Source organism: Penaeus vannamei, chromosome 20 (assembly GCF_042767895.1).
Source record: "Penaeus vannamei isolate JL-2024 chromosome 20, ASM4276789v1, whole genome shotgun sequence".
Taxonomy (NCBI): domain Eukaryota; kingdom Metazoa; phylum Arthropoda; class Malacostraca; order Decapoda; family Penaeidae; genus Penaeus; species Penaeus vannamei.
The window spans coordinates 11508809-11536308 of NC_091568.1; the positions used below are offsets into that span (position 1 = coordinate 11508809).

The following is a 27500-nucleotide window of genomic DNA, read 5'->3' on the forward strand; positions in this document are numbered from 1 at the left end:
TTTCTGCAACAACCAGCGTTTTCGTCCGGTGCGCTTTTACGCAGTTGCACGCGGAAAGGTCAGACGATGGCGGAGCGGAATCGAAAATGGAAAACAAACTACGGCTGCGACGATTTTTTTTTTCTCTCGACACTTGGTCTCTCTCCGCTGGAGCTTAAGCGCCGAAAGCCGGCCATGGTCAGAAGTGAAGTTCAAAACGCCATGTCCACTTTCTGCTTGCCTGTCTGTCTCTCTCTTTTCTCTCTCTGTCTCTGTCTCTGTCTCTGTCTCTGTCTTTTCTCTCTCTGTCTCTGTCTCTTCTCTCTCTCTCTCTCTCTTCTCTCTCTCTCTTCTCTCTCTCTCTTCTCTCTCTCTCTCTCTCTCTCTCTCTCTCTCTCTCTCTCTCTCTCTCTCTCTCTCTCTCTCTCTCTCTCTCTCTCTTCTCTCTCTCTCTCTCTCTCTCTCTCTCTCTCTCTCTCTCTCTTCTCTCTCTCTCTCTCTCTCTCTTCTCTCTCTCTCTTCTCTCTCTCTTCTCTCTCTCTTCTCTCTCTCTTCTCTCTCTCTCTGTGTGTGTGTGTGTGTGTGTGTGTGTGTGTGTGTGTGTGTGTGTGTATGTGTGTGCGCGCGCGCGCACGTGTGTATCATAAAATGATATCCACTCCAATTCACAAGTTACGCTACGCTGCCTAACGGTTCAAGAGTCTGACATTTACATGTAAAAGAAATACCAAAAAATAAAAAAATAAATAAATAAAACACGAACATAAAAATGAAAATGAAACTGCGAACAAAAACAACGTGCGTATTGTGTCGGTGACGGTCTCCCGCACATACACACGAGTGTCCCCTTACAACCTGATTTCACATTTTCTTTACCCCCGTTTATCAGCCACCCTCCTCTCCCTCTCCCCCAACTCCCCCTGCCCTTTCGTCCCTCCCAATTCCCCAATATATGCCTCCTCCCTTCCTCCCTTCCCCCCTCACCTCCTGACTAGCCATAACCCGCCCTCCCTTCACCCTAGACCCTTCCTTCCTCCCTCCTTCCTCCCTTCACCCTCCCTCTTTCTTCCCCCACAACTTGACCCTCTCTCCCTCCCTCCCTCTCCCTATCCCCCCCTCCCTCCCCAACCGTTTGACCCTTCAGGAGCTCAGGTGATTCAAAGGTTAAGGAGAGAGGGGGAGGAAGAGAGAAATAGTGGATAGACAAATACATGGTTGGATGGATAAATAGGCACAGCCAGACAAATAGATATATAGATGTGTGTACATGGACATGTACAGATACATGTGTATATGCATGCATATATATATATATATATATATATATATATATATATATATATATATATATATATATATATATATATATATATATATAGAGAGAGAGAGAGAGAGAGAGAGAGAGAGAGAGAGAGAGAGAGAGAGAGAGAGAGAGAGAGAGACAGAGAGACAGGGAGAGAGAGAGAGAGAGAGAAAGAGAAAGAGAGAGAGAGAGAGCGAAGTCACTTCTTATCTCCAGCATCTTTGTGGATCTTATGGGAGGCTTTGCAAGGCACTGCAATTGCGCACTCGGACCCTGCTGTTGCTTGGGGCCACAAAATCCTGTTATGTTACACAACGAGGAAACTTCACAGGTACTGAGTGGTGATAGGCGCCAAAACCACCCTTCTCCCTCTCTCCCTCTCCCTCACTCTCTCTCTCCCTCTCCCTCCTCCTCTCTCTCCCTCTCCCTCTCCCTCCTTCTCTCTCCCTCCTTCTCTCTCTCCCTCCTTCTCTCTCTCCCTCTCCCTCTGTCTCTCTCCCCCTCTCGCCCTCTCCCTCTGTCTCTCTCTCCCCCTCTCGCCCTCTCCCTCTCTCTCTCCCTCCCTCTCCTCTCTCTCTCTCCCTCTCTCTCTCCCCTTCCCTCTCCCTCTCTCTCTCCCCCTTCCCTCTCCCTCTCTCTTTCCCCCTTCCCTCTCCCTCCCTCTCTTACCCCCTTCCCTCTCCCTCTCTCTCTCTCCCCTTGTCTACTGTCTCCTTCCATAGAAAAAAGGTTAATCAGGTTACACTGCAGCTACAAGGAACAAAGAACTTACGAAAGAAAGTGTATGAAGGGAAGAAATAGAAAATGAAAGAAAGAAAAAGACGAGATCACAGAGAGAGAGACGACGAACAAGAGAGAGAAAGAGGAAAACTGCGCAGACACACATCATCATCGATGGAAGCAAATCAAATAAAAATAAAATAAAATGGAGTACTATTAAAAAAAATCGCACAGCTCAAAGAACTTCCCTACGCTATCACGCCCATCCTTCCGTCTGGCATCGGTGGGCGGAAGGTGCGGTTGGCGTCGGTGTGGGCGTGCCTGGAGGGGTGGTGGGGGTGCCCTCGACGTGCTTTGGGCGTGCTTGCGGTTGGGCCCAGGCTCCCCTCCGCCCGTCCCCGCCCCACCCCGCCCCACCCCGCCCGCGCCAGACCGCCATGACCTGCCCCAAAGCGCCCCGAGGCATCCCCTTTCTCTTCCCAGAAATCCTCGGGACGAAGGAAGGAAGTAGAAAGTTTTCGCAAAATGTTAAAGACATTACGAGAGAAAAAAGAAGAAGAAAAAGAAGGAAAATATCCCAAGGCAACTCAAAAGCCGTCTTTCACCGGGAGCAGTGCATTGCCTTCGCCCCCCCCCCTCTCCTTCCTCCTCCTCCTCCTCCTCCTCCCTCTTCTCCCTCCCTCCCTCTTCTCCCTCCTTCCCTCTTCTCCCTCCCTCCCTCCTCTCCCTCCCTCCCTCCCTCCCTCCCTTCCCCTCTTCTACCTCCCTCCCTCCCTCTCTCCCGTCGCTAATGAATCTGCCCGAGATAATGACAGACAGACAACCAACCTCCGAAATCCACAAGCTCAAATGGAGTTCCGTGTGCGAGAGCCAATCCCCGGTGCGGTTACGCGGCGGTTGCAGAACAACCTTGCGGCCGCCGTAACCTTGCTCGCGCGCAGCCGCCGCCATATGGTGCTACTGGAGGCGGAGGCGCACGCGCGCACCCACGAAAACACTCAGACACACGTTACATACGCAGAACCCCAACACACACACGTACAGTATATACACAAACGCAAACACAGACATATACAGTATATACACAAACACATACATATACAGTATATACACAAACACAGAGACAAACCCATACATATACAGTATATACATAAACACAGACAGACAAACACACACACACATACGCAAACACAACCGCAAACACGCGCACACGAGTACACAAAAGACACACACGAATACACACTCGAAACACCTCGCCAATAAGCCTACCGCAAAACACAGACGACGACAACAACAACAACAACAACAACCGAAAAGAAAAATCCGACAATAAAGGGAGAGAACAGAAAGAAATCAAGAATCCCATGACCTTTCCATAATAATGTTTTTCTCCCGTCATTCCGGCATCTCCTTTGAGGGTCGGAGCCAGATTCAGTGCTGTTATTTTTCTCTCTTTTCTGTTTTTTTTTGTTTTTTGTTTTTTGTTTTTGTTTTTAGGCGTTTCAGTGATGGTAACTTTTTTTTTCTTTTAAGAGGGGTGAGGGTGGGGGGGGGGGAGTGCATTGATTACTCATCCGGAAATGATTTGCAAAACTCATCTCTCTTTTTCTTTGTTTATCCATTATGTACTTATTCACCTGTTTATTCGTTATTCTTTCCCTCTCCTTTTTTTGGTAGGGGGGGGGGGGTAGTCGCAACATTCACGCAGGCAAGAATCAAAATATAACGGGCGCTAGCAGAAGGCGATAAAGAGAGGAGACAACAAGACGGAGAAAACAAGAAAATGTTATGATGAGAAGGCAAGACAAACGGAGAAGAATGGATAATGTCATAATAATAACAAACGAACAAGAGATAAGCATAAGACGTGTGAGTAGTAGGGGGTAGGGGGGGTAGGTGAGTAGGAGGGTAGACTAAGGGGTGGGGGAGGTAGACTAGGGAGGAGGGGGAGGAGGAGGAGGGGAGGTGGGTAGGCAAGTGCAGGAGGGTACACTAGAAGGGGAGGTGGGTAGACAGGAGAGGTGGATAGGCTGGGGAGGTGGATAGGCTGGGGATGGGGGGGGGAGGTGGGTAGACTGTGGAGTTGAGGGTGGTGGGTAGACGGGTAGGTGGGTCATCCGGGGAGGAGGGGGGGGGGCGGTGTGCAATGGACACTGACCCTCTAAGAGCAACACATGTAGTTTTCAGGATACCGTTAATACTTGCATCTTTTGTTGAAGACGAATAGAAGGATGTCCGTTGCAACTGCCGGCTTGTGGAGGAAGAAAACATCGAGAATTCTTCATTTGTCTCTCTCTCTTTCTTTCGGTCTTTCTTTTTTGAAGGGGGGGAAATGGGGTATTTTGTTTCTATTTCCCTCTCTCTCTGCCTGCCTATCTCTCCCTCCCTCAACCTGTCTCCCTTTCTCTGCCTATCTTCTTCTTTTTCATTCTTTCGGTCTTTCTTTTTTGGAAGGGTGTGGAGGCAAGGGGGAAAATTGGGGGATAGTTTTTTTTTTCTATTTCCCTCTCTCTGCCTGCCTATCTCTCCCTCCCTCAACCTGTCTCCCTTTCTCTGCCTATCATCTTCTTTTTCATTCTTTCGGTCTTTCTTTTTTTTTGGAAGGGTGTGGAGGCAAGGGGGGAAAACGGGGGATTTTTTTTTATTTATTTCCCTCTCTCTACTTGCCTATCTCTCTCTCCCTCAACCTATCTCCCTCTCTTTCTTTCTCTCTCCCTCTCCCTCGATCTCTACCTCTCTTCCTCCCGTTCCTTCCCTTCCATCTTACATAACACCAAAATTCAAAAGAGACAAAACCCGCAATATCCACCAGAGGGTGTCCAGGGCGTGGTCAGAGAGAGAGAGAGAGAGAGAGAGAGAGAGAGAGAGAGAGAGAGAGAGAGAGAGAGAGAGAGAGAGAGAGAGAGAGAGAGAGAGAGAGAGAGAGACAACAAAAGCCCTCGGGAAGAAATGACACTGAATTTAATACGTTGACACATTTCTTGCTGTGGTTGAATTCTCTTTCGCTCGTTGACGTGTTCTTGTAATTTTGGTTTCGTAATTTCTTTTGTTATATGTTATTTGTCACAAGTGTTATGTCGATAAATTCACCGTCGGCACCATTAGATATAATCCATGAAAAAAAGTAAAAACAAAAATGAATATAAAAAACATTTAACATACATACATACATACATACATTATATATATATATATATATATATATATATATATATATATATATATATATATACACATATATATATATATATATATATATATATATATATATATATATACCTAAATATATTTATGTATATTTTCCTACTCCCAGAGCTTTATTCATCAACACATTCGGTTATTCATGTGTTCTCTTGTTGTTGTTGTTATGTTATTCAAATGATCTCTTCTTCTTGTTCTAGCTGCTTTATTATGCAAGATGCCAATTGAAAATCCACAATAACTAACATGTTTTTGGACGGGAGGAAGGGAGGGAGAAAGAGAGGGGATGAGAATGAAAGAGGGAAAGATGGAAAGAGTGACGAGAGGGAAATATAGGGAGGGAGAGAGAGAGAGAGAGAATGAAAGAGAGAGAAACCATAAACACAAACTTTAATCCCCCAAAAGTACAACGCAATTTCCAGCGATCGAAATGTTGATCGTGAACTGGGTCACTGTCACCCCCCCCCCTCTCTCTCTCTCTCTCTCTCTCTCTCTCTCTCTCTCTCTCTCTCTCTCTCTCTCTCTCTCTCTCTCTCTCTCTCTCTCTCTCTCTCTTAATGAAAATGTGAATACTAAAATTAAAGAAAGAAATTAAAAATATATGGACAGGAAAAGAGAAGGGCAAAGGGAAAGGCGAATGAAAAGAATAAGAAAGTAGGAAGCATGGCGAAAGAAAAGCGAAGGAGATAGATAGATAAATAGACAAGAGCTAGAGGCGGGAGGGAAGAGAGAGAGAGAGAGAGTTATAAATTCAGAAAGAGAGAGAAAAAAAGAAAAGATGAGAAAGAAAAACAGGAATAAAGGCAGAAACAGGCCACCGGAGAGGGGAAAACAGGTGAACTTCGACTCCAAGGTGACAAACTTTCCCTCCTTTGTGGCGGCTCTGCGCGACAGTCCAGAAGCCTCGGAGGGGTAAGGAAGGAGGGAGGGAGGGAGGGAGGGAGGAAGGGGGAGGGGAGGAGGCAAAGGAGAGGGGGAGGGGGAGGGAGGGAGGAGGCAAGGAGAGGGGGAGGGGGGAGGGAGGAGGCAAGGGAAAGGGGGAGGGAGGGAGGGAGGAGGCAAGGGAAAGGGGGAGGGAGGAGGAAGAGGAGGGACGTAAGGAGGGGGAGGGAGGGAGGGAGGGATTGAGGGAGGGAGGAGGCAGTGGGGAGGAAGGAGGGAGAGGAGAGACGTAAGAAGGGGAGGGAGGAGGAAGGAAGGAGGAAGAGGCTGGTAAGAAGGGAGGGAGGGCAGGAAGGTAAGAACGAAGAGAGGGAATATGAAGGAAGGAAGGAGGAAGTTTGTCAAGGGAGGGAGGGAGAGAAAGAAAGAAAGAAAGAAAGAAAGAGAGAGAGAGAGAGAGAGAGAGAGAGAGAGAGAGAGAGAGAGAGAGAGAGAGAGAGAGAGAGAGAGAGAGAGAGAGAAACAGAGACATTAGTCACCTCCGTGGTAATGACACAGGAAGTTGGTCATTGTAAGGACAGCCCAGCACTCACGCGTCCTCCTCCATTCACACCGACGTCGCCTCCTCATTACGGCCGACAGCTACACCAGCTACACCAGCTACACCGACCTCACACCCTCAAACGCCGACCTCGCTAACGATTCTCCTCATCGGGATAGTAAGGAAGACCGAATTGTCAACGTCACCCCCGCCCCCCCCAGCGTGTTCTTTTAAAAAATCGTCGACCTCGAAAATTCTCTTCGTGAACTTTGTGAACGACGAGGCATCTGCGCGTGAACATCTCAATTTCGATTCCATCTTTTATTCATCGTCTATTCATTTAGATCTTATCAGTGTTATTTATCCATTATCTGTGCTTATTCATTTTTGTAACGACGTACTTATCCTTTCGTTCACTCACTAACAAGCAAGCACAGCAAATAAGCAAGCACAACAAACAAACAAACACAGGGATGAAAACACAAGTGCAGGGATGAAAACACAAGTGCAGCAATGAAAGCACAATAACAAACAAACAAGCGCAGCAATGAAAGCACAAGAACAAAGAAACAAGCACAGCCATGAAAGCACAAAGCACAACAAACAAACAAGCACAGAAAAAAGGCAAGGACAACAAACAAACAAGCAGAGCAATTAAAGGCCTTCAAGAAACGTCGCGCGCACTCTGCACTCACGCGGTGTGTGTGTGTGCGCGCGCGCGCGTGAGGGGGGGGGGGGTAGACTGAAGTGACTCGGCGAAGGGATGAATGCAAAAAAGGGAAAAGAAAGTTTTCGAAAAATGAAAAAAAGGCAAACGAGACAGATAAGTGATTCTGGACTCGAATTTACGGTCGAGTAAAATAAAAATAAAAAGAAAGAAAGAAAGAAGAAGAAAAAAGAAGAAACGAAAATGAAAAAAAAAAATGCAATTTATCTAAACGACATTTTCGAAGAGCAGCCCCGAGGAGTGAATCAAACGATGACACGACTGGATGACACGACGACGACACGAGGGCGAGGACAGGAGAAAAGGACGACACACGACGACGACGACGACACCAAGAGCGAAGATGCAGGCAGGACATTAAGGTTCTTATCCCCGTCGGCGTCTCCCACGATAAAGTTTTTATTGACCTATTGTTCCCCTCGGGTCACGACTCCCCGGGCTAGAGGGGAGGGGGAGGGAGGGGAGGGGGAGGAGGAAGGTGAGGGGGAGGGAGGGAGGAGAGGGGAGGAGAAGGGAGGGGAGGGAGAGGGAAGAGGGAAGAGGAAAGGAGGAGGAGGAGGAGAGGGAAGAGGAAAGAGGAGGAGGAGGAGGAGAGGGAGTGGAAGAAGTGGGGGAAGAGAAAGAAGGAGGAGGGAAAGGAGGAGGAGGGAAAGGAGGAGGAAGTGGAAGAGCAGGAGGGGCTAGAAGAGGAAGGAAAGGAGGAGGGGGAGAGCGAAAGAGGATGAGGAGGGGAAGGAGAGGCGAAGAGGAAGAGGGGAGGGGGCGAACAAGAGGTCGTGACCTCCGCTAACCTCACCTTCCCTCCATACAAAAGCCACCCGCTATTCTACAGAGGTGCGCACGAACTAACGCACTAACATAACATGAAGCCACGCATACCACATTCGTATGTGTGTGTGAATGCCAGTATATGCATGTTTCTTAGACACAGACATACGCAGTCTCTCTCACTCACTCACTCACTCACTCACTCACTCACTCACCTCTCACTCACTCACTCACCTCTCACTCACTCACTCACCTCTCACTCACTCACTCACCTCTCACTCACTCACTCACCTCTCACTCACTCACTCACTCACCTCTCACTCACTCACTCACCTCTCACTCACTCACTCACCTCTCACTCACTCACTAACTCACTCACCTCTCACTCACTCCCTTCCCCTTTCTCTAACTCCCTCCTTCTCCCCCTCTCTCATACACGCACACAAACACAGACATACGCACACGTACAGTCCATACACCTCAAGCAAGCAGACACAAAAAGCTTTTCAGCGACCATCCAGGAACCCCAACAATGCCTAGTGTTTTTTTTTGTTGTTGTTGCCCCATCGCCTCACTTCAACACCAAGAACTACCTAATAAATAGAAACAGTAATAGCAATAGTAATAGTAGCAGTAACACTAAATATAATCGAAAAAGTAATGTAAATAATGCCACTCATAACAATGGTAATATTAATAAAACTAATGAAACGAGAAATAGATAGATAGATAGATAGATAGATAGATAGATAGACCGATAATCCCAGAACGAAAGAAGGGCAAAACGATAACACACACACACACACACACAAGAATAAAGCTAAATATGATAAAAAAGAAAGAAAGAAAAACACCATTTGCTTTTCATTACCAAGGACAAACACTACTCACCATATGCCGGGTTCTAACCGAATCACAACCGTCTCGGGAAGAACAAATCTGTGACCTGAAAAGAGAGAAAAAATTATCATCAGATTTTGAATTTTAAAACCAGTTAAAAAAAAAGCTAAAATATACATATATATTTTTTCTGATAAAAAAAGACATATCGAAGTCTAAAGCTAAAGAAAAACGAAGAAAATTCTAGATACACAAAAATAGGCCTACTTTCCAGTGTAAAAAGAGAAAAAAAAGACGATAAAACGGGGGGGGGGGAAGTACTAACAAGACTGAAGACCGGATGGCACGAATGTAAAGGGAGAGGGGGGGGGGGTGCGTGAGGTACGAAGAAGGGAAAGGGGGTGAACGGGAGAGAAGGATAAAAGAGGAGATAGGAGGAAGCGAAGTGGAGGAATAGGGGGGAGGGGGGAAATAAACGGGGGGGGGGATAAACAGGGGAAAAGAGAAAGAAGGGAAAGGCGGAGTGAGAGAGAGAGAGAGAGAGAGAGAGAGAGAGAGAGAGAGAGAGAGAGAGAGAGAGAGAGAGAGAGAGAGAGAGAAAGAGAGAGAGAGAGAGAGAGAGAGAGAGAGAGAGAAACAGAAAGAGAAAGAGAGAAAGAAATAGAGAGAAATAAATAGAGAGAAATAGAAATAAATAGAGAGAAATAAATAGAGAGAAATAAATAGAGAGAAATAGAGAGAAAGAAAGAAATAGAGACACAGAGATAGATAGATAGATAGATAGATAGATAGACAGATAGATAGATAGACAGATATACAGAGGGGGAGGGGGGGGGGAGGGCAGTATCACGTAGAACCGATTACGAGCTGTTCGCCATCACTTCCGGCGCGGCACTCGAGGGCGGTCTCCCACGGTGGAATGCGTCGGGCTCGTGGGCGAAGGGCGGAGAAACGGCGAAATGGATAAACGGAATGAAAGAAACGAGGAAAGGGAAGGACTGAAAGAAACGAGGAAAGAGAAGGACTGAAAGAAACGAGGAAAGGGAAGGACTGAAAGAAACGAGGAAAGGGAAGGACTGAAAGAAAAAATGAGAAGAGAGAAGAACAATTGTAAAATATAGCTACCGGATAGATGTTCAATTTTTTTAGCAGATGAGGAAAATAAAGTGAATACAAAAACAAACAAAAAGGTGAAAGGAGTATGGAAAGAGGAGGAGAAGGAGGAGGAGGAGGAGGAGGACGAGAAGGAAGAGGAGGAGGAGGAGAGGGAGAAGAAGAAAAGAGAAGAAGAAAAGAAGAACAAGGAGAAGAAGAAGGCCAAAACGAAGAAAGCAAAGACGTAGAAACAAGAAGAAACAAGACGCCAGAATAACGAACCAAACCGAACCACCAAACCGGCGCCCAAACGAAGGCACAACAAACGGAGGAAGAGAGAAACCAGTTAACGACAGGTTTACCACGTGGGGTTTCTAAACCGAACAAAAAACAAAAAAACAAACAAACAGAGAAAACACATGATACCACCTTAAAGAGAGCGGGAAAAAGAGAGAAAAAGATAATAATAATAAATCGCACTGAACCAGAACGACACAATTTTCTTCAAGATAAAAAAAGTGAGGCAATTACGCCACACTCGCTCTTGGACGAATAACTTCACTTAAAATAAAATAAAACCTGAAATTTAGTGGTAATAGCAATACCTCTAACAACAATAATAACGACAATAAGGATAATAAAGGTGATAATCATAATCGATGAATAAAATCAAAATAAAGAAACACGAATTGTGGCACAACTGAAACTTATTTCTTTCTTCTCGTTTCTCTCTTCTTACATTTTTTCTTCCTCCTCCTCCTCTTACTTCTATTCTCCCTACTACTACCGTGACTCCTTCATTACTTCATCTTCCTCCTTTTCCTCTTCTTTTTCGCCCTTCTTCCTTTCTTTTTATCTTTCCGTTCCTCTCCGTTCGCAAAAATCGTGACCATCCTCCGGGCCCCGACAGACGCACGCACGCACGCACGCACGCACGACGGCCAAGACAAGCGTCGTCACGAAACTCACGAATTTCACGGCCTCGTCTCTCCTCGCCCTTCAACGCATGATCATTACGAATTATTGAGGAGGAGGAGGAACAGGAGGGAAAAGAGAGGAGGAGGAGGAGGAGGAGGAGGAGGAGGAGGAGGAGGAGGAAGAGGTGGGATAGAAAAAGGAGGAGGGAGAGGGAGAGGAAGAGGAGGGAGATGAAGAGGAGGAGGAGGAGGAGGAGGAGGAGGAAGAGGTGGGATAGAAAAAGGAGGAGGGAGAGGGAGAGGAAGAGGAGGGAGAGGAAGAGGGAGAGGAAGAATAGGAGGGAGAGGAAGACGAGGAGGGGGGAAAGGAAGAGGAAGAGGAGGGAAAGAAAGAGCAAGAGGAGGGAAAGGAAGAGAAAGAAGAGGAAGAGGAAGAGGAGGGAGAGTAGCTAAGAAGGAGAAGAAAGAAAAAGAGAAGGACAAAGATTAAAAAGGAATATAAAAAAAAACGTGTAAAGAAAGAACGAGAATATAGAGGACGACACGAAAAAAAGAACGAAAAGACGGAAAAAAGGAAAACGACGAAAAAGGAGGAGCTTAAAGAGCACCCCCCCCCCCCCAAAGGACACTACGTCGAAATCGGCGGCCATTCAAGAGCAATGACGCACACACACACACACCACCTCTCTCGTTCTCATTAATTTCATTCATCTATCCTCGCGACCACCATCTTATCCCGCTCTCGTTGAATTCCATCAGATCAAATCAAAAGAGACTTAAAATAATACCGATATGAATGTATTCGCATAAAAGCTTCCATGATATCAGACATAAAAAAAAATAAAAAAAACATGAACGCGTCTGACGTATGGCAACACTGCGCTTACACCTGTTGCCCTCAGTCACGTCCACGTAATGTCGAGTGGCAACATTCATTTTACGGAATATTACATCCCAACCGCCACGAGGATATCTACAGTGCTTAGCAGGGAGGGGGGAGGGGGGGAGGGGGGAGGGAGAGGGAGGGGGAGAGAAAATGAAAAAAAAGAAAGAAAGAAGGAAAAAAGAAAGAAAAATAAAGAGAAAGAAAAATAAAGAGAAATATAGAAGAAGAAAAAAGAAAGAAAGAGATAAACCATGATAATAAAATAAAAAAACAATAACAGCCCCATTCATGATACACTGAACACCCTAAAAGACAACGTAACCATTTTTCCTTTTAAATTGAATAACTCTTCTCGTCCCGCAACTGAGTGATGTAACAGCACGGTAACAGCAGAGCCAACCCTTATTGTCTCCAGCTGTGAAGGCCGCGTCCGCACGACTTCCTGCAGCGTGTAACCTGCCCATAGCAAGGCGCAGTTCCCGATCCAGAGCGGCAAATTGCTTTGTTTAATCTTTAAATGCAAATCACTTATTTCTGCGTTAGGATTCGGAGATGGAAAGACAAGGCCAATGGCGCAGTATTTTTCTGGACTTAAAGGACAAAAAAAAAAAACAGGTAATTCTTTTTTTCAGCTCTTAAAGAGACAGAAGAAACGGAAGAAAAAGAATGAAGTGCCGACCGGGCCTGATCCGACCAACCGACGCGGAACCGAGCAAACGGCCTCCATGTTGTCCTAACGCTAGAGTTCCTCGCGACGGAATGAACGAAACGTGACGCTGTAACCTCGGGAGTCGACGTCTCGGAAGCGCAGAAACCACGACGAGGGTCTGCCATCTTAGAGAGCGCTCCATGTTATTAATCCCCAGTTCTCTCCAAGGCAGACTCGGGGACGGGGAGGCTCCAGGAGGGTTCAGTCAGCCGGTGCGCCGCCTTCCCCGCAGCTGACGGCACCATCCAGGCTGACACCCCGCTCCGGACGACCACCCGCCTTCGGGTTACGCTCCACGAGAAACGGAGACGCAAAGCCACCTCAAACACCTGACGACCCCCTCCCACCCCCACCCCCAAACCGACAGACGCAGACGCCGATCAGCCGTGCACGCCCGCCCGCCCTTGTCCTGCCGTCTCAGTCAACAGGAGAATGCATCGCGGGCGCCCGATGTCAGTCGCCGCTGACGCCGGTCCTCAAGACCGACCTGGGAAGACTTCCGGTACTTTCGGATGGCGGTGACGTCAGCAAGCCGCCGGGTCGTTGTTCCTACGCCCACGGGATCGTCGCGAACGAACGAACGACCAGGGTACAAAGAGCCCCTGGGGAAACCGGGGGTGGGGGGGGTGGGGATGAAAACACGGAACCACGAAATGCTCGCACACGACGAAAGAATTGGTCTGTCGGTCTGGCTCTTTTTGCCTCCTCCTTTTAGTCTGCCTTTTCCTTCGTTTCTCTTCTTTTAGTCTCCCTCTCCCTTCGTTTCTCGTCTTCTCCCTTCACCTCTCTTTTTGCCCCTCCCTTTCCCACCCAATCTAAGGCAAATCCTATTTCATTACAATACGTAATTGCTTTTCAACCACGTCCAAATCGAAAAAAAATAAATAAAAGCAGACAAAATAAGCTTAAATTCTAGCTTCTTTCAGCTCTCACCCCCCCCAACAAGAGAAGAAGAAAAAAAAACTGCTCTAAATTGTCAGCTGATGCACGAAATCCTCCCAATCGAAGCCAAACGATCGGAAACGGATACGACAACAAACCGAACGAGCGCCGCCGCCAGCAACCGTCGGGCTTCATTCCACGGGCCTCCTTCCGCGGCAACAGGTGTGTAATGGCCACCGCGAACCCGAGCGAGAGGCGGCCGTTGTGGCGTCGGCGATTTTGGGTTCTCTTATGCTGGCTCTTGGCGTCGACGTGGTTGCCCGCTCGATCGGCCGAGCACCGTCGTCGGGCTGCGAATAAACCGACAAATCTACCTCCTTCTCCTCCTCCTCCTTCCCCTTTCCCCTCTTCCTCATACTCTTCACCTTCCTCCTCTTCTCTCTCCCGTTCTTCCCTCTCCTCTTAGCCAGCTTCCTTTATCCCCTCTCCTCTTAGCCAGCTTCCTTTATCCCCTCCCCTCTCCCCTTCCTCCTCCTTCCCTTCCTTGTCTCCGTTCTCTTCCCCCCCCTCCTCCCCAGTGCGGATATAAAATCGAGAAGAAAAAATCAAAAATAATAATCACACTTATTTCCAGCTTTCTCGGTGCGTCGCTTTCCAGATGATGAACCGCAGAGCGCCAAGATGATGGCTCTAAACGAGTTAACGCCTGCGCGATAAATGCCTTAACGAGAGCGACCTGCTGCCAAAAGACATGGCGACGTAAAACTGCCTCAGATCCATCAAAGTCTGGAAATGGGCTTAAATTACGTTGACCCGAAATGTCGCTCCCATACCGCGACAAGCCGACCGAGGCGCCGTAAAGAAAGAAAGAAGAAGAAAAAAAAAAGATAATTGCAGAGGCAGTTGACAAGTGTCACGTGTTGACAAGAGGTAAACACGCCCCCACAAGATAACCCCCCCCCCCCACCCAGGACACAGCCACTCAGAGCGAGGGAACCTACCTACGGATTCACCCCCCTCCTCACACCACTCATCCATACTCATTTTTCTTCACACTTTATCTCATTGAGGCGAACATGCACATGTTCTGATTATTTTTACCGGATAATTGACAGGTCTGTGATAATTATATGACATACAGCGACGTTTTCTCGGACGTGAATTCAGGCAATCATCATTCACCTGTCAAGAGCACCGCTTCTTAAAAGGAGTAGAGTGTGCCCAAGGTGTGAAGTCTGGGTAGCACGCACCTTTCTCTTCCACGACCAATGCCCTCTTCTAACATCTATTACCATTTTCCTCTCCTCCCCATCTTTTTTTTTCTTTTCTTTTTTCTTCTTACAGTTACTTCTTATTTGTCTTTCTCCGTGTTATCTCACCCCTATCTGACTCTTCACACACACACAAAGGCTGCCGCAAGTATATTCAGAGCGACAAGAGATTTTCAAGAGCTGCCATTGAATGACAGACAGGAAAAGGAGAGGCTAAGAGCCGGAGAGAGGAGAGAGTGACAAAGCTAGATAGAGAGACTGATAAACAGATACAAATGGGGAGAGGGGGAAAGGGAGATAGTGAGGGAAGGAAGGAGGGAATGGGACGGAGGGAAGGAAGGAGAGAATGGGAAGGAGGGAAGGAAGGAGAATGGGAGGGAGGGAAGGAAAGGAAGGATGGAATGGGAGAGAGGGAAGGAAAGGAAGGAGGGAATGGCAGTGAGGAGGGACGGAGGGAGAGAATGAATCACAATCACAGGAACGTCCATCTATGTCCCGTGTTCTTTCTTGCAGAACGGACGTGCGCGAAACACGACCCCCAGACCAACCCAGGGGATACAAGAACAGAAAGACACACACACACACACACTCACACACACACACACACACACACACACACACACACAGAGAACACACAGAACACACACCTACACCTACACACACACACACACACACACACACACACACAGAACACCCCCCCCCCACACACACACCTACACACACACACACACAGAACACCCCCCCCCACACACACACACACCTACACACACACAACACTGGGCCAGCCTTCGACATGCCCACGGGCCTGGCTATACTGCAGCATCATGCCCAAGTGCCCCGGAGACTCGCTCCATTGACCTCGGCCTCTTCTCGCTCCATGTCGCGCTCGAGCCAAAGGAACAATTAGATCCTGTTTTGCACTGAGAAACAGACGCAGAGGGAGAGAAGGAGAGGAGAGGGGCGGAAAGGAGAAGGAGGGTAAGGAGTGGAAAAAGGAGAGGGAGAGGAGAGGAAGGAGTGGAAAAGGGAGAGGGAGAGAAGGAGTGGAAGGAGTGGAAAAGGGAGAGGGAGAGAAGGAGAGAAAAACGAAGAGGGAGGGAAAGTATACAGAGGGAGAGAGGAGAGGAGAGAGAAGGAAAGGGGAAGGAGAGGAAGGAGTAGAAAAGGGAGAGGGAGAGGAAGTATACGCGAAGAAAGACAGAGAAAAGAAAAGGAAGAAGAAAAAAAGAAAGAAGAAAAACAAGGGAATGGACACGCAGAACAAACAAGAAAAAAACGGAAAAAAACAAAAAAAACAAACAGAAAACGAGAAGGGAAAAAGGAAAACGGGATTCGGTGGAGACAAACCGTGCCATCATTCGCGAGAAAATGTGTCTCGTTTTTTTTTTGTTCTTTTTTAAGGGGTTACAAAAACATTCCAGGAACAACGGGTCATGATATTACGAAATGGAACAGATCATATAAGATTAAATTGTGTAAAGCGAAATGGAGGAGAAATGCACAGAGCACATCCACCATGTCGAAGTTGCTGAAACAAAGTAAATAGGAGAAATGGGAGAGGAAAAAAATATAGGAAAAAGAGAAGGATGAGAAAGAGGTGGATAAAGAGTTAGAGAATGAAGAAAGGGGGGAAGAAGGGGGAGTAGCAGCAGCAGCAGGAGGAGGAGAAAGAGGAAGTAGAGGAGAATAAAAAGGAAGAGGAGGGAAAAGGAGGAAGAAGAAAGAAAAATAAAAAAAAAGGAAGGAAAAGGAATGACGGAGAGAAAAAGAATAAGAATCTTTCCCCCGCTCCTCCCTGACTCCAGACCCCTGCCACCCGCCCCACCCCATCCCCACCCCACCCCCACCCACCCCAGACTCGCCGCCCCTCCTGTCATGTTCCCGGGGCGGCCTGCCCTTCCGCGCCTGACGCCCGACACGCACTTACACGCCTTTCTTTCGTTCGCTCGGCCAGATATTGTCATTCATTCTCTCCTCCCACTCCTCCTCCTCCTTCATCTTCCATTCCTTTTCTTCGTCTTCTGCCTCTTCTTTCTCCTTCCCCCTCCGGGTCCTCTTCCTACTCCCTCCCTCTCCGTCTCCTCCTTTTCCTTCTCCCTCCCTCTCCGTCTCCTCCTTTTCCTTCTCCCTCCCTGCCTCTCCTTCTCCCTCCCTCTCCGTCTCCTCCTCCTCCTTCTCCCTCCCTCTCCGTCTCCTCCTCCTCCTCCCTCCTTCTCCCTCCCTCTCCTCCTCCTCTCCATCCCTGACACCAAACCTGCTGATAGATTAAGTATCAATAGAAGAATAAGAATCGAAGAATAAGAATAAGAATAAGAATAAAGAATGTCGGGGAGCGTAGAGAAGAAGAGAAGCAGGGAAGCAGGGAGATCCTTCGCATGTGTAGGTCTGGTTCTTCTTCAAGGGACATTTTTTTCTTAAAGATACTAACTGGTACGCTAACTGGTGGTAAAGAACATGGCAAGAAATAAAAGACAGTAATAAAGACAAAAATAACCAAATACTAAGAGTAGCAACAAATAAAGATAAAAAAAATCAGCATTAGTTAAAGCTTCGACAATAATAATAACAATAATGATAATAGAAAAAAAACAACATCAACAGTTACCACTTAAAAAACAACAACAATAACAAAACCTTCGACAACAGCAGCAACAACAGAAAAAAACAAGAACCACGGCATCACTTATAAACCTCGTCTACGCCTACGAACAGGCTAAACAGCAGCGCCGTAGCACGAAGATTCCTAGGAGAGGCCTACAATAAACCTGAGTCCGGCTAACCTTGGCTCGGTATGCGGCCCGTAAGATATAATAATCCTGGAACACATACCTGAGGCGAGAGAGGGAGGGAAGGAAAGAGGGAGGGAGGGAGAGGGGTTTGGAGGGGGGGATGGAGGGAGGGATGGAGAGAGGGAGGGAGGGAGGGAGGGAGGGAGGGAGGGAGGGAGGGAGGGATGGAGAGAGAGAGAGAGGGAAGGAAAGAGGGAGCTAGGGAGGGAGAGAACAGAAAATCTATCACAAATACTACGCTAGCACCTAACCGATCATACACACAAAAAAACGGTAAAAAGACCAAAAAAATCCCAAGCCATAAAACAAACGAAGTCGCGTGCATGACATCCGTTTTCTTTAGTGGAAGACGGCGACCAAAGAAAAAGATAACGCGGCCGAATTCCCTCGAGCATCATCCTTGAAGTTTAATGGATGAGGACAAGCGTAGCGCCCCCTGCAGACGCGAAGAGGAGAGGGAGAGACGGACAGGGAGAGAGGAAGAAAGAGGAAGGAGGGAAGGAGGGATAGGGAGGAGAGGAGGAAGAGGGAGGGAAGGAGAGACAGGGAGGATAGAGGAAGGAGGGAACGAGGGATAGGGAGGGGAGGAGGAAGAGGGAGGGAAGGAGGGACAGGGAGGATAGAGGAAGGAGGGAAGGAGGGATAGGGAGTGAAGGAGAGACAGGGAGGATAGAGGAAGGAGGGAACGAGGGATAGGGAGGGAAGGAGGAAGAGGGAGGGAAGGATGAAGAGGGAAGGAAAGATTGAAGAGGGAGAGGAGGAGGAAGGGAAGGGAAGGAAGAAGAGGGAGGGAGGGAAGGATGAAAAGAGAGAGAGAGAGAGAGAGAGAGAGAGAGAGAGGGAGAGAGAGAGAGAGAGAGAGAGAGAGAGAGAAAGAGAAAGAGAGAGAGAGAGAGAGATGGCTGGATTGATAGATAGATAAATAGATAGAGAGAGAGAACACCAAGGCAAAGAGAGAAATCCAGACCAACTGAACAGGTTTAAGAAAGCATTAAAAGTGGAGAACGTGAGGTTATAACGGGAGACGAGATGGCGCCACTTACACCCCAGTGGCCTCAATAAAGCCAATCTTTTTCTACGAACACATGTGCGTACATACACACACACACACACACACACACACACACACACACACACACACACACACACACACACACACACGTACACACACACACACACACACACACACACACACACACACATACACACACACACCGAAATAGATACACATCTATCAATCTAGACATGCATATCTACCGTATAGAGAGATAGATGAATGCTCATCTACCAGACAGATGGACAGACATGCATTCATTTCTGTGAATATACACGCCCGTACGTGAACATTCACTGCGTCGGGCCTCCCACAATTTGAGCAAGCTGGCCGAGTGTCACACGCACAAGCACCCTCGCGGATGTACACGCACACGCACGCATATTTGCGAAAGAAAAACGAGAGATAAAAAGAACAAAACCAGGCCGGCAATTTAAACAACACAGCTAACTTGGCAGACGAAACTGGCAGATGGCATTACACTGGGACCCTGGAGAATGACTTGGCAGATGGCACCCACAGGTACAAAGAGGGTAAGGTGGTTACTGGGGAAATACTCGGTACCATCCATCTCGAATTCTGGGAAACATATCATTAAACGCCCTGGAAAGGGAACCCTGGACTAAAGCAGAGAGAAAGAGAGAGAGAGAGAGAGAGAGAGAGAGAGAGAGAGAGAGAAAGAGAGAGAGAGAGAGAGAGAGAGAGAGAGAGAGAGAGAGAGAGAAGGAAAGAGAGAGAGAAAGAAGGAAAGAGAGACAGAGAGAAGGAAAGAGAGACAGAGAGAAGGAAAGAGAGAGAGAAAGAAGGAAAGAGAGAGAGAGAAAGAAGGAAAGAGAGAGAGAAAGAAGGAAAGAGAGAGAGAGAAAGAAGGAAAGAGAGAGAGAGAAAGAAGGAAAGAGAGAGAGAGAAAGAAGGAAAGCGAGAGAAAGAAAGAAAGGAAAGAGAGAAAGAAAGAAAGGAAAGAGAAAGAAAGAGAGAAAGAAGGAAAGAAAAAAAAGAAAATACCCATTGAAAGCGAAATGCTCGACAAAACGAATGGCCAATATGGACCAGCAAAGAACCTAGTCAATCGGGGAAAAATACAAGGAAAAAAATGGATACGAGCGACACAAAGAAGACACACTAACCTTCCAGAAGAAACTGGAAGAAGTCAAAACAAAGAGCAATCAGGAAAAACGAGGAACAAGAAAAAGAAACAGAAGAAGAAGAAAGTACATTTCTAAACCTTCCAAAACGGAAACGGAAATCCAAACTTCATTATGAAAAAAAAAATAATAAATAAATAAATAAAATAAATAAAAAATCCTTTCCTCGTCCCGTCTGTCCACTAACATACACAAATCTACGGAAATCGCACGCCCACTTTGAACCACTCGCGATGAATCATACATGCGACAGACCCCTTGTCCGCAACCCGAATGCACGAGAGTCATCGGGCAGTCATATCACCGCGTCCATCAGTAATCAATAAAACCCGCCAACCTCATCTCCAAATAAGGTCAGGTCATGTTTTGTATCTTGGGATCGTTCGCCGCCTGTGCCTTTTTTGGGGAAACTTCTGGAAACCGGCCAAAGGTCAGCACAACGGCCCTCGCTGACCTTCGCTCCGGCACTCTCGGTCTGGCAGCCGCGAGTGTGGTCGTCGCGGTATAGTCGTTAGAAAAAAATGACATTGAAAAAATGAAAAAAATGAACTACATAGGCAAAGACTGAGAAAATGCGTCATGTTTTACTGTTTTTCATTCACCAAAAGCTACATTTTCTTATCGGACAAAATAAAAATGATGCTTATCTCTACCATAGCTTTAACCCTCCCACCGACACCCCACCCCACCCTCCACTCTCAAACCTATCCTCCCTCACCCCCATTTCGACGCCTCTCTCCCCCTTCCCCACCCCTTTCTCCCCCACTGTCACGCATGACAGGAGACGTCAATGCCACCTCTCTCTCTCTCTCCGCCTTGGTGTCTTATCACGGCGCATAATAAAACCGTAACCCGATTTTTTTCTAACTCTCTCTTTTATTAAGGTTATCAATCCCTCTCTCCTTCTTCTCTTCCTCTCCTCACCCTTGTTATCTTTCTTTGTTCTTTCGCCTTGCCATGCACACACGTACAGATGCAAAAACACATGATTAACTAATTACAAGAATAATGCAACAATGATAAAAAACACACGCAAACAAGGGCTGTTCTAATCTCAAAAATGACGCCAATTAAAAGGTGACATTACGTGAAAAATAAAAACAAAAACAATAAACAAAAACAAACAAAACAGCTCATTTAAACTCCATTTCCTAAACCTGACCTTAAGATAGCGAGAGCGAGGGAGGGGAAGGGAGAGGGGAGAGAGGAGGGGAAGCAATAGGGGTGGGGAGGGGTGAGACGGGGGGGGGGATAAAGACCTGCCTCCCCCTCCTTCCATAATGCGAGGGTGGGGCCACGGAAAGTCGTCAAGAATGACTGCCATTACCGCGTCATTCTCGAACACAAACCATACATTCATGGTCTTTATAAACTCTCTCTCTCTCTCTCTCTCTCTCTCTTTCCCTTTACCTTCCTCACTCCGCTTCCCCCTGCCTCCTTCCCCTACCCCCCTTCCCCTCACGCTTAAGGAATAGCCCTAATCCTTCTCTCTGAATTATCCAAGCATTAAACCCTCGTGATGTTGCCACCTGCCTTCTAATCCGTGTCCGAAAAGCCGAATTTCGTATCAGCATCCACAACATTTCCAAAACAAACACACAAACGCTACCTAAACGAACAAACGCAAACTTCAGAAACTTTCATAATAGTAAAACCGCACGCAAACCGCCCCCGCACAAACGCACGCACAAAAAACATTCCTCCACGCTCGCAGGCCTTACGAGATTTTCGAGGATACGTGACGGTCCGTAACCATCACGACCCACGACTCTGCTCTACAGGGCAGTGGGCGGGGTGGGCGTCGACGCCCGAGGACCTACTCCAGACGCTCATCAGCACTCAAAGCTCCCACTAGGCTACATCTGAGGACTACGCAGACGATCAGACTAGATCCTACACTGGGATCCTTCGTGGATGCTATGTCTGATTCAACTTTCTCCTGTTTTATTTTCATTTTCTTCTTTTATCCCTTGACAGGTCAAATGTAAAACTAGAGAACAACAGATAGAAGAATAATGATAGGGAGAAGGAACTGCTGCCGGGGAGGAGGCCAAGCTGCCCCCGTGACTTCGAGAAAGTTCAGCCGAGCGCCCGGTAATACCTGGTCGGGCCGACGCTGATGCCACGCTGTCATGAAGCATGTGAGTCGAACGCTGGGCGCCCCCGGCCGACGTGGCAGGAGGGGAGGGGGCCCAGGGAGGCGAGAGGAGGGTAGGTGAGCCCTGTGTAGCAGCTCCCTCACCCCCTCCTCCCTGCCTCGCGTGACCTTGGCCCTGGGGAACGCCAGAAACCAGTTGGCACGCCAGCAAAGCGGCTACAGGGGGTCCCTTAAAGATGTTCGCGTCGTCCGCCATCGAACAAGACACCGAACCCACACTTATTTTCGGATAATCTGGCCCCTTTTAACGGAACCGCGAACGCACTGAAAGCCTACCTGGGAGAGAGGGGGTGGGGTGTAGGGGTGGTAAGTGAAGAGGAGGAGGAGGAGGAAAAAGACGGAGACGCATGAGAGGGCGCAGAAAAAGATGGAAGGAATAAAGTGAGAGAGAGGGAGAGTGAGAGTGAGAGGGAGTGAGAGGGAGTGAAGGGGAAGTGAGGAGTGAGGAGTTTGAGGGGGGAAGTGAGGAGTGGGGAGTGTGAGGGGGAGTCCGAAGTGAGAGGGAGGGGAGAGGAAATGGCGCATGAACACTTTTGGGTTGTTGTCAAGCAGCCAGGTCTTTTGTATCGCCGCCTCTTGCCGTTCTCTCGGAGGTCATGCGCCATCAACCCAGGTCGTGGAAGTCAGGAAAATTGCAACGGATACATAGACCAAAAGATAAAACGGACGCCTTGGTATTAAACACGCATCTTCGGGCTAAAGAGAGAGAGAGAAAAAAAACATCGCCTACACCATCAACGCCTATGCTCCTCTGCCCATGACTCTTAGCTATGGGCGCAGAGCCTCGTTACCGCCGCCCACACCGGATCCGCCCACGTGCCTCGTGACGGGATCCCATCGCCGCTCTTGTCAATTCGCCCGTTTTGGAGGAACTCACGCCTCTCCCATTAGCCCTCCCTCCCCTATTTCCCTTCCCTCGCTCCATTAGCCACCTCCCTACCCCACTTACTCCTCCCTCCCCCACTGGCCCCTCCCTCCCCCACTAGCCCTTCCCTCCCCCACTAGCCCTTCCCTCCCCCACTATCCCCTTCCTCCCCCACCAGCCCCTCCCTCCCCCACTATCCACTCCCTCAATTTTGCCGTCATCCATGCCGCCCTCGCACGCCACTACACGCGCTCTTGTTCCGCCCTACGTCAGAGCGCTGGAGCCTCCCCTGGACTCCTTCCAACTCTCCCGGGGGCATCGGCCACTTCGCAAGGCTGACTGACTGACCCCTTGGCCCCCTGTCCCTGGCCCCCTGTCCCTGGTCCCCCCTCCCCTCTCCCTTGTCCTTACCGCTCTCCCTTTTGTTAAAGATCGTCTTTATCCTCGTCGGCGGAGGAGAAAAGGGGGATGGAGAAGAATGGAAGGGAAGGAGGAAGGAAGGGAAGACAGAGAGGGAGGGAAAGGGGGGAAGGAAGGGAAGACAGAAGGAGGGAAAAGGGGGAAGGAAGGAAAGATGGTAAGAGGGGCAAGATGGAAGGAAGGAGAGAACGAATAAGCGGGAGGAAGGAAGTGAGGAGGAGAAGGTGAAAGGAAAAGGAGTAAGGTAAGAACGACGAAGGGAAGGAGAGGCGAAAGGAGGAGGGATCCTTTTACTCTTCTCTGTCCTCGCACCCAAACTACGCGACGAAGAGAAAATCAATCCGACGCCAGGACCTGCACTCTCTTCCTATAGCAGATGGTTAGACGAATAGACGAGGTGGGGGGGGGTGAGGGGGAGAGGGGTGAGGGGTGAGGGCAAAGTGAGATCTCCAGAAATTCAACTTGAGAAGTTTTTATTCTCGTCTTTGCTGTCCTCTCTTGTAAGGCCAATTAGCCGCAACTATAAAAAAGCACAATAAATGGATATCGCGCAGGCTAGGACACGCTGTAACCTGGGTAATTTACCTTCTTTCTTTCTTTTTCCTCTCTCTGTCTCTCTACCTCCCTCTCTCTCTCTCTCTACCTCTCTCTCTACCTCTCTCTCTACCTCTCTCTCTCTACCTCTCTCTCTCTCTCTCTCTCTCTCTCTCTCTCTCTCTCTCAACCTTCGAGTCTAAGGTGTACAAAGCACCTCTCAGCGTGCATTCCACGGACCAAGTGCGTCGGGCTGAGGGGGAAGGGAGACGACGAGGGAGGGGGAGAGAGAGAGAGGAAGGAAAGAGGCATGAGAAGGGAAGGAGTGGGAGAAGGAGGAAGAGAGAGAGGGTAAGGGCATGAGAGAGGGAGAGAGAGAGGGTAAGGGCATGAGAGAGGGAGGGAGAGAGAGACGGAGGTACAGGATGGGGACACAGGGGAGGGAGAGAGGGAGAGGGAGAGGGAGGGAGAGAGGGAGACGCGACCCTCACTCTCCACCGGGTGAAGGGTCACTCACCCCGCACAGCCTTTCTCGTCACTATAATACATAATCCGGTAATAGGCAGCGCAGGTATGGATGACGAGGGCGCCCCCCCTCCCCCCTCCGCCCCGCCCCCCTGTGCAACAATGCAAGGAAGCAAAGGATCACCGGCTCGGGGAGAGTCCTGAGACGCCCCTCGCTCGAGAAATCAATTTAGAATTCACACGACCGAGGAGCACCGACCTCGCCCACCTGCAGGGAAGCGCGCGGACAGGTAGGTGAAGGAGGAGGGGGGAGGGGGGAAGGAGGAGGATGGAGGGGGATGGAGAGGGAAGGGGGAAAAGAGGAGGAGGAGGAGGAGGAGGAGGAAGAGAGAAGGAGAGGAAAAGGGGAGAGGGAAGAGGGGGAGGAGGTGGGGAGGAGTGGGGGTGTAGGAGGGGCATAAAGGCAGATTAAGAGGAGGGAGTAGGGGGGAGGGAAAGGGAGGGAGGGGAAGGACAAAGGCGTAGGGACGATGATGATAAAGGGAAGAGAAGGCGGAGAGATAAGGTGAGTAAAGAGGAGGAGGAGGAGGAGGAGGAGACGGGGAGGTGGATACGAAAGGGGGAGTAGGAGGGACCAGGAACATCAGGAAGATCGAGAGAAGGATGTGGAGGAAGAGGATCCAGGGGGAAGGGGGATGGGGGGTGGGGGTCAAGATGCTGATGATAATTTATTCCCCCTTGCCTCGTCCCCTCGGCGACCCGAGATGGACCCGAGGAAAACGTGCCCAAAGAAAATCCTTCAGTCTCCACGTGTCATAACGGTAAAGGCTCAGTTCCTCCGTGCATTACATATTTTTCCCCCCCTTCTCCTTTTCCCTCTTCCATCTTTCACGTCCCAACTCTCCACCCCCTTTTCGACTCTCTCTCTCTCTCTCTTTTCACTCCAACCTTCAATCATCATCCCCCTCCTACCCTTCTAACCCCCCTCCTGCCCTTCTAACGCCTCCTCCTACCCTTCTAACCCCCCACCTCCTTCCCCACAGCGCCATGACACAAAGCCATCCCCTACAATGGAAGTTGACGGAGTCGCTCGGCATAATGAAACCCCGCAGAAAAAAAAAAAAGAAAAAAAAAAAAACAGGTCAAATTACGAGCGCCGAGGTCACCACGCCTCGCCGCCGGCCCTGTGCGTTATCCAGGCTCGGGTCAAAGGAGGTCGGCGGGCAAACTGGACATTTAATGGGTTAATGGGCACCGAGATCGCCGTGCTTTCCGCTGAACCGAATCGCGGAGGGGGGGGGTTGGGGAGGATGGAGGGGGGGGATTAGGACGTGAGGGCAGCGGTCCAGGATCCGAGGCATAACGTGATGGCATGATGTCGGGAGGTTAAAGAGGAGGAGAAAGAGGAACAGGAGGGGGTGGGAGGGAAGAAGAGGAGGGAGGAAGGGAGAAAGAAGAGGAGGGAAGAGAGAAGAGGAGGGAGGATGGAGGGAAGAAAAGGAGGGAGGATGGAAGGAAGAAGAGGAGGGAGGATGGAAGGAAGAAGAGAAGGGTGGGAAGAAGGGAAAGAGAAGAGGAATGGGAGGAAGGAAGGAAGAAAAGGAGGGTGGATGGAAAGCAGAAGAGGGAGGGAGGGAGGAAGGGAGAGAAAAGAGAAAGAAGAAGAGATTGAGAAGGTAAAGAAAAAAATGACGTTGAAGAAGGATATAAGAAAAATATTACGAAAACATTTATTGAATTTAGAACCAAGAAATAAGGATCTCGTGATGATAGTGATTAATGGTGATGATAGTGACTGGCGCTGATGGGCGATGATGCGCTGTGGGTGATGGTGACGATGGTGACTAAGTGATCAAGTCCAAGGTGCATGACAATCAGCGTTATCATGCTCTTGCTTGCAAACGCACTGCATAAGTTAAGGCCAACTCTTGCAAGCACATTTCAGTCAACGTACGCATCTACACAAGAAAAAAGAGAAGAAAGAAGATGAGGAGAGGAAAAAAGAGAAGGAGGAAAAGAAGAAAGAAAGAAGAGAAGAGCGAGAAGACGAAGAACAAAACGAAGAAATTACACAAGCACAGTAATCATTTCGGAAAACACGAGGAACAATGCGATGGGAAGGAAGGAAAGAGAGAAAGACAAGAAAAAGACGCACTTAAATAACGCAGAGTGAAGTGCTTGAGCAAACATTCCCTTTTGCAGCACGAGGAAGAAAGAGCGAGACGAGAGCGAGGCGATAAATTCCAAGACGGGGAAGCTGTTCGTGGCGGCGCGCGAGAGAGCATCTCAGAAGAAACTGGTTGCGGAAGAGGAGGAGGAGGACGGGGAGGGAGGTGGAGGAGGAGGAGGAGGAGGAGGAGGAGGAGGAGGAGGAGGTAGGAGGATGGGGAGGAGGAGGTAGGAGGATGGGGAGGAGGAGGTGGATGAGAATGAGGAGGAGGAGGAGGAGGGGGTGGTAGAGGAGGATGAGGGGGGAGGGGGAGAGGGAGGTGGAGGAGGAGAAGAAGGAGGGGGAGATGGAGGAGGAGGAGGAGGAGGAGGAGTGGGGGGTGGAAGGTCGCCGTGTTACAGTGTTTTACCTGAAGTGTGCAAGTATGTGGAGTAAGAAATAATCATCAACGAAAAAAAAATTCCTCCTTCCCCTCTCCCATCCCCCCCCCCCCGCCCCCTCTTCCGAAACCGACACGTCCGAATTCATCGACTTCAGAAAAAATACATCCGACCTATCACCGCCCCTGCACATCACCACCACCCGAGGGCAGCGTCCGACGGGGGCCGAGTCTCTATGGCAACCACCGCGCCCAAACATGACAATTACAGCTTGGCCAATCGGACCATCGCCGGGCTGGGCATCTGCCATCCCTGGGTACGTTTGGGTTCGTCTTCTTGTCGTCCTCTTTTGCTCGCCCTTCCGTAGTAACGCGGCAAAGGGTCGGGCAATAAAGGCTCAGGCAAGTAAATGGCGAAACGGAGGAATGAAACAAACCAACAGAAAGAGATGAGACGGTCAGCGTCAGCGGATTAGCATGCAGAGCCGAGTGTTGCAAGACAGCGGTTTGCAACGGCTCGTGGTCCTGCATCTATGAGCAGAATCGGCATTTCGCCTCCTGGAGCTCAAGCACTTTTTCTCCTCGCGGCCCTCGGAGCCGAAACAAATTCATTTCCTTTCGTCAAAGCCGCCCATCGCCGCGCTGATGACGGCGATCGTGACGTGTGCTCGCGAGGCGCTGTCAGCCGGACACGCGATAAGCAGCATCCTCCTGACGCTTTCCTCCCCCCTCCCCCTCCTCCCCCGGGCTTTCGGACGGGGCTAAACACCGGCGCCGTCCCGCGGGCCCTCCTCAATCAT

At 49.1% G+C, this 27500-nt stretch overlaps 1 protein-coding gene across 4 annotated transcripts in view; it reads right to left on the reverse strand.

Annotated features, from left to right (window-relative positions):
• The window catches only part of fus (epithelial splicing regulatory protein fusilli), a 196649-nt gene that overhangs the window by 70627 nt on the left and 98522 nt on the right, over positions 1-27500 (reverse strand). For all 4 annotated transcript variants that reach the window (XM_070135007.1, XM_070135003.1, XM_070135004.1 and 1 more), the window contains exon 5: positions 9013-9067. In XM_070135007.1, the coding sequence (XP_069991108.1) occupies positions 9013-9067 (55 nt within the window). The remainder of the gene's footprint in view (positions 1-9012; positions 9068-27500) is intronic.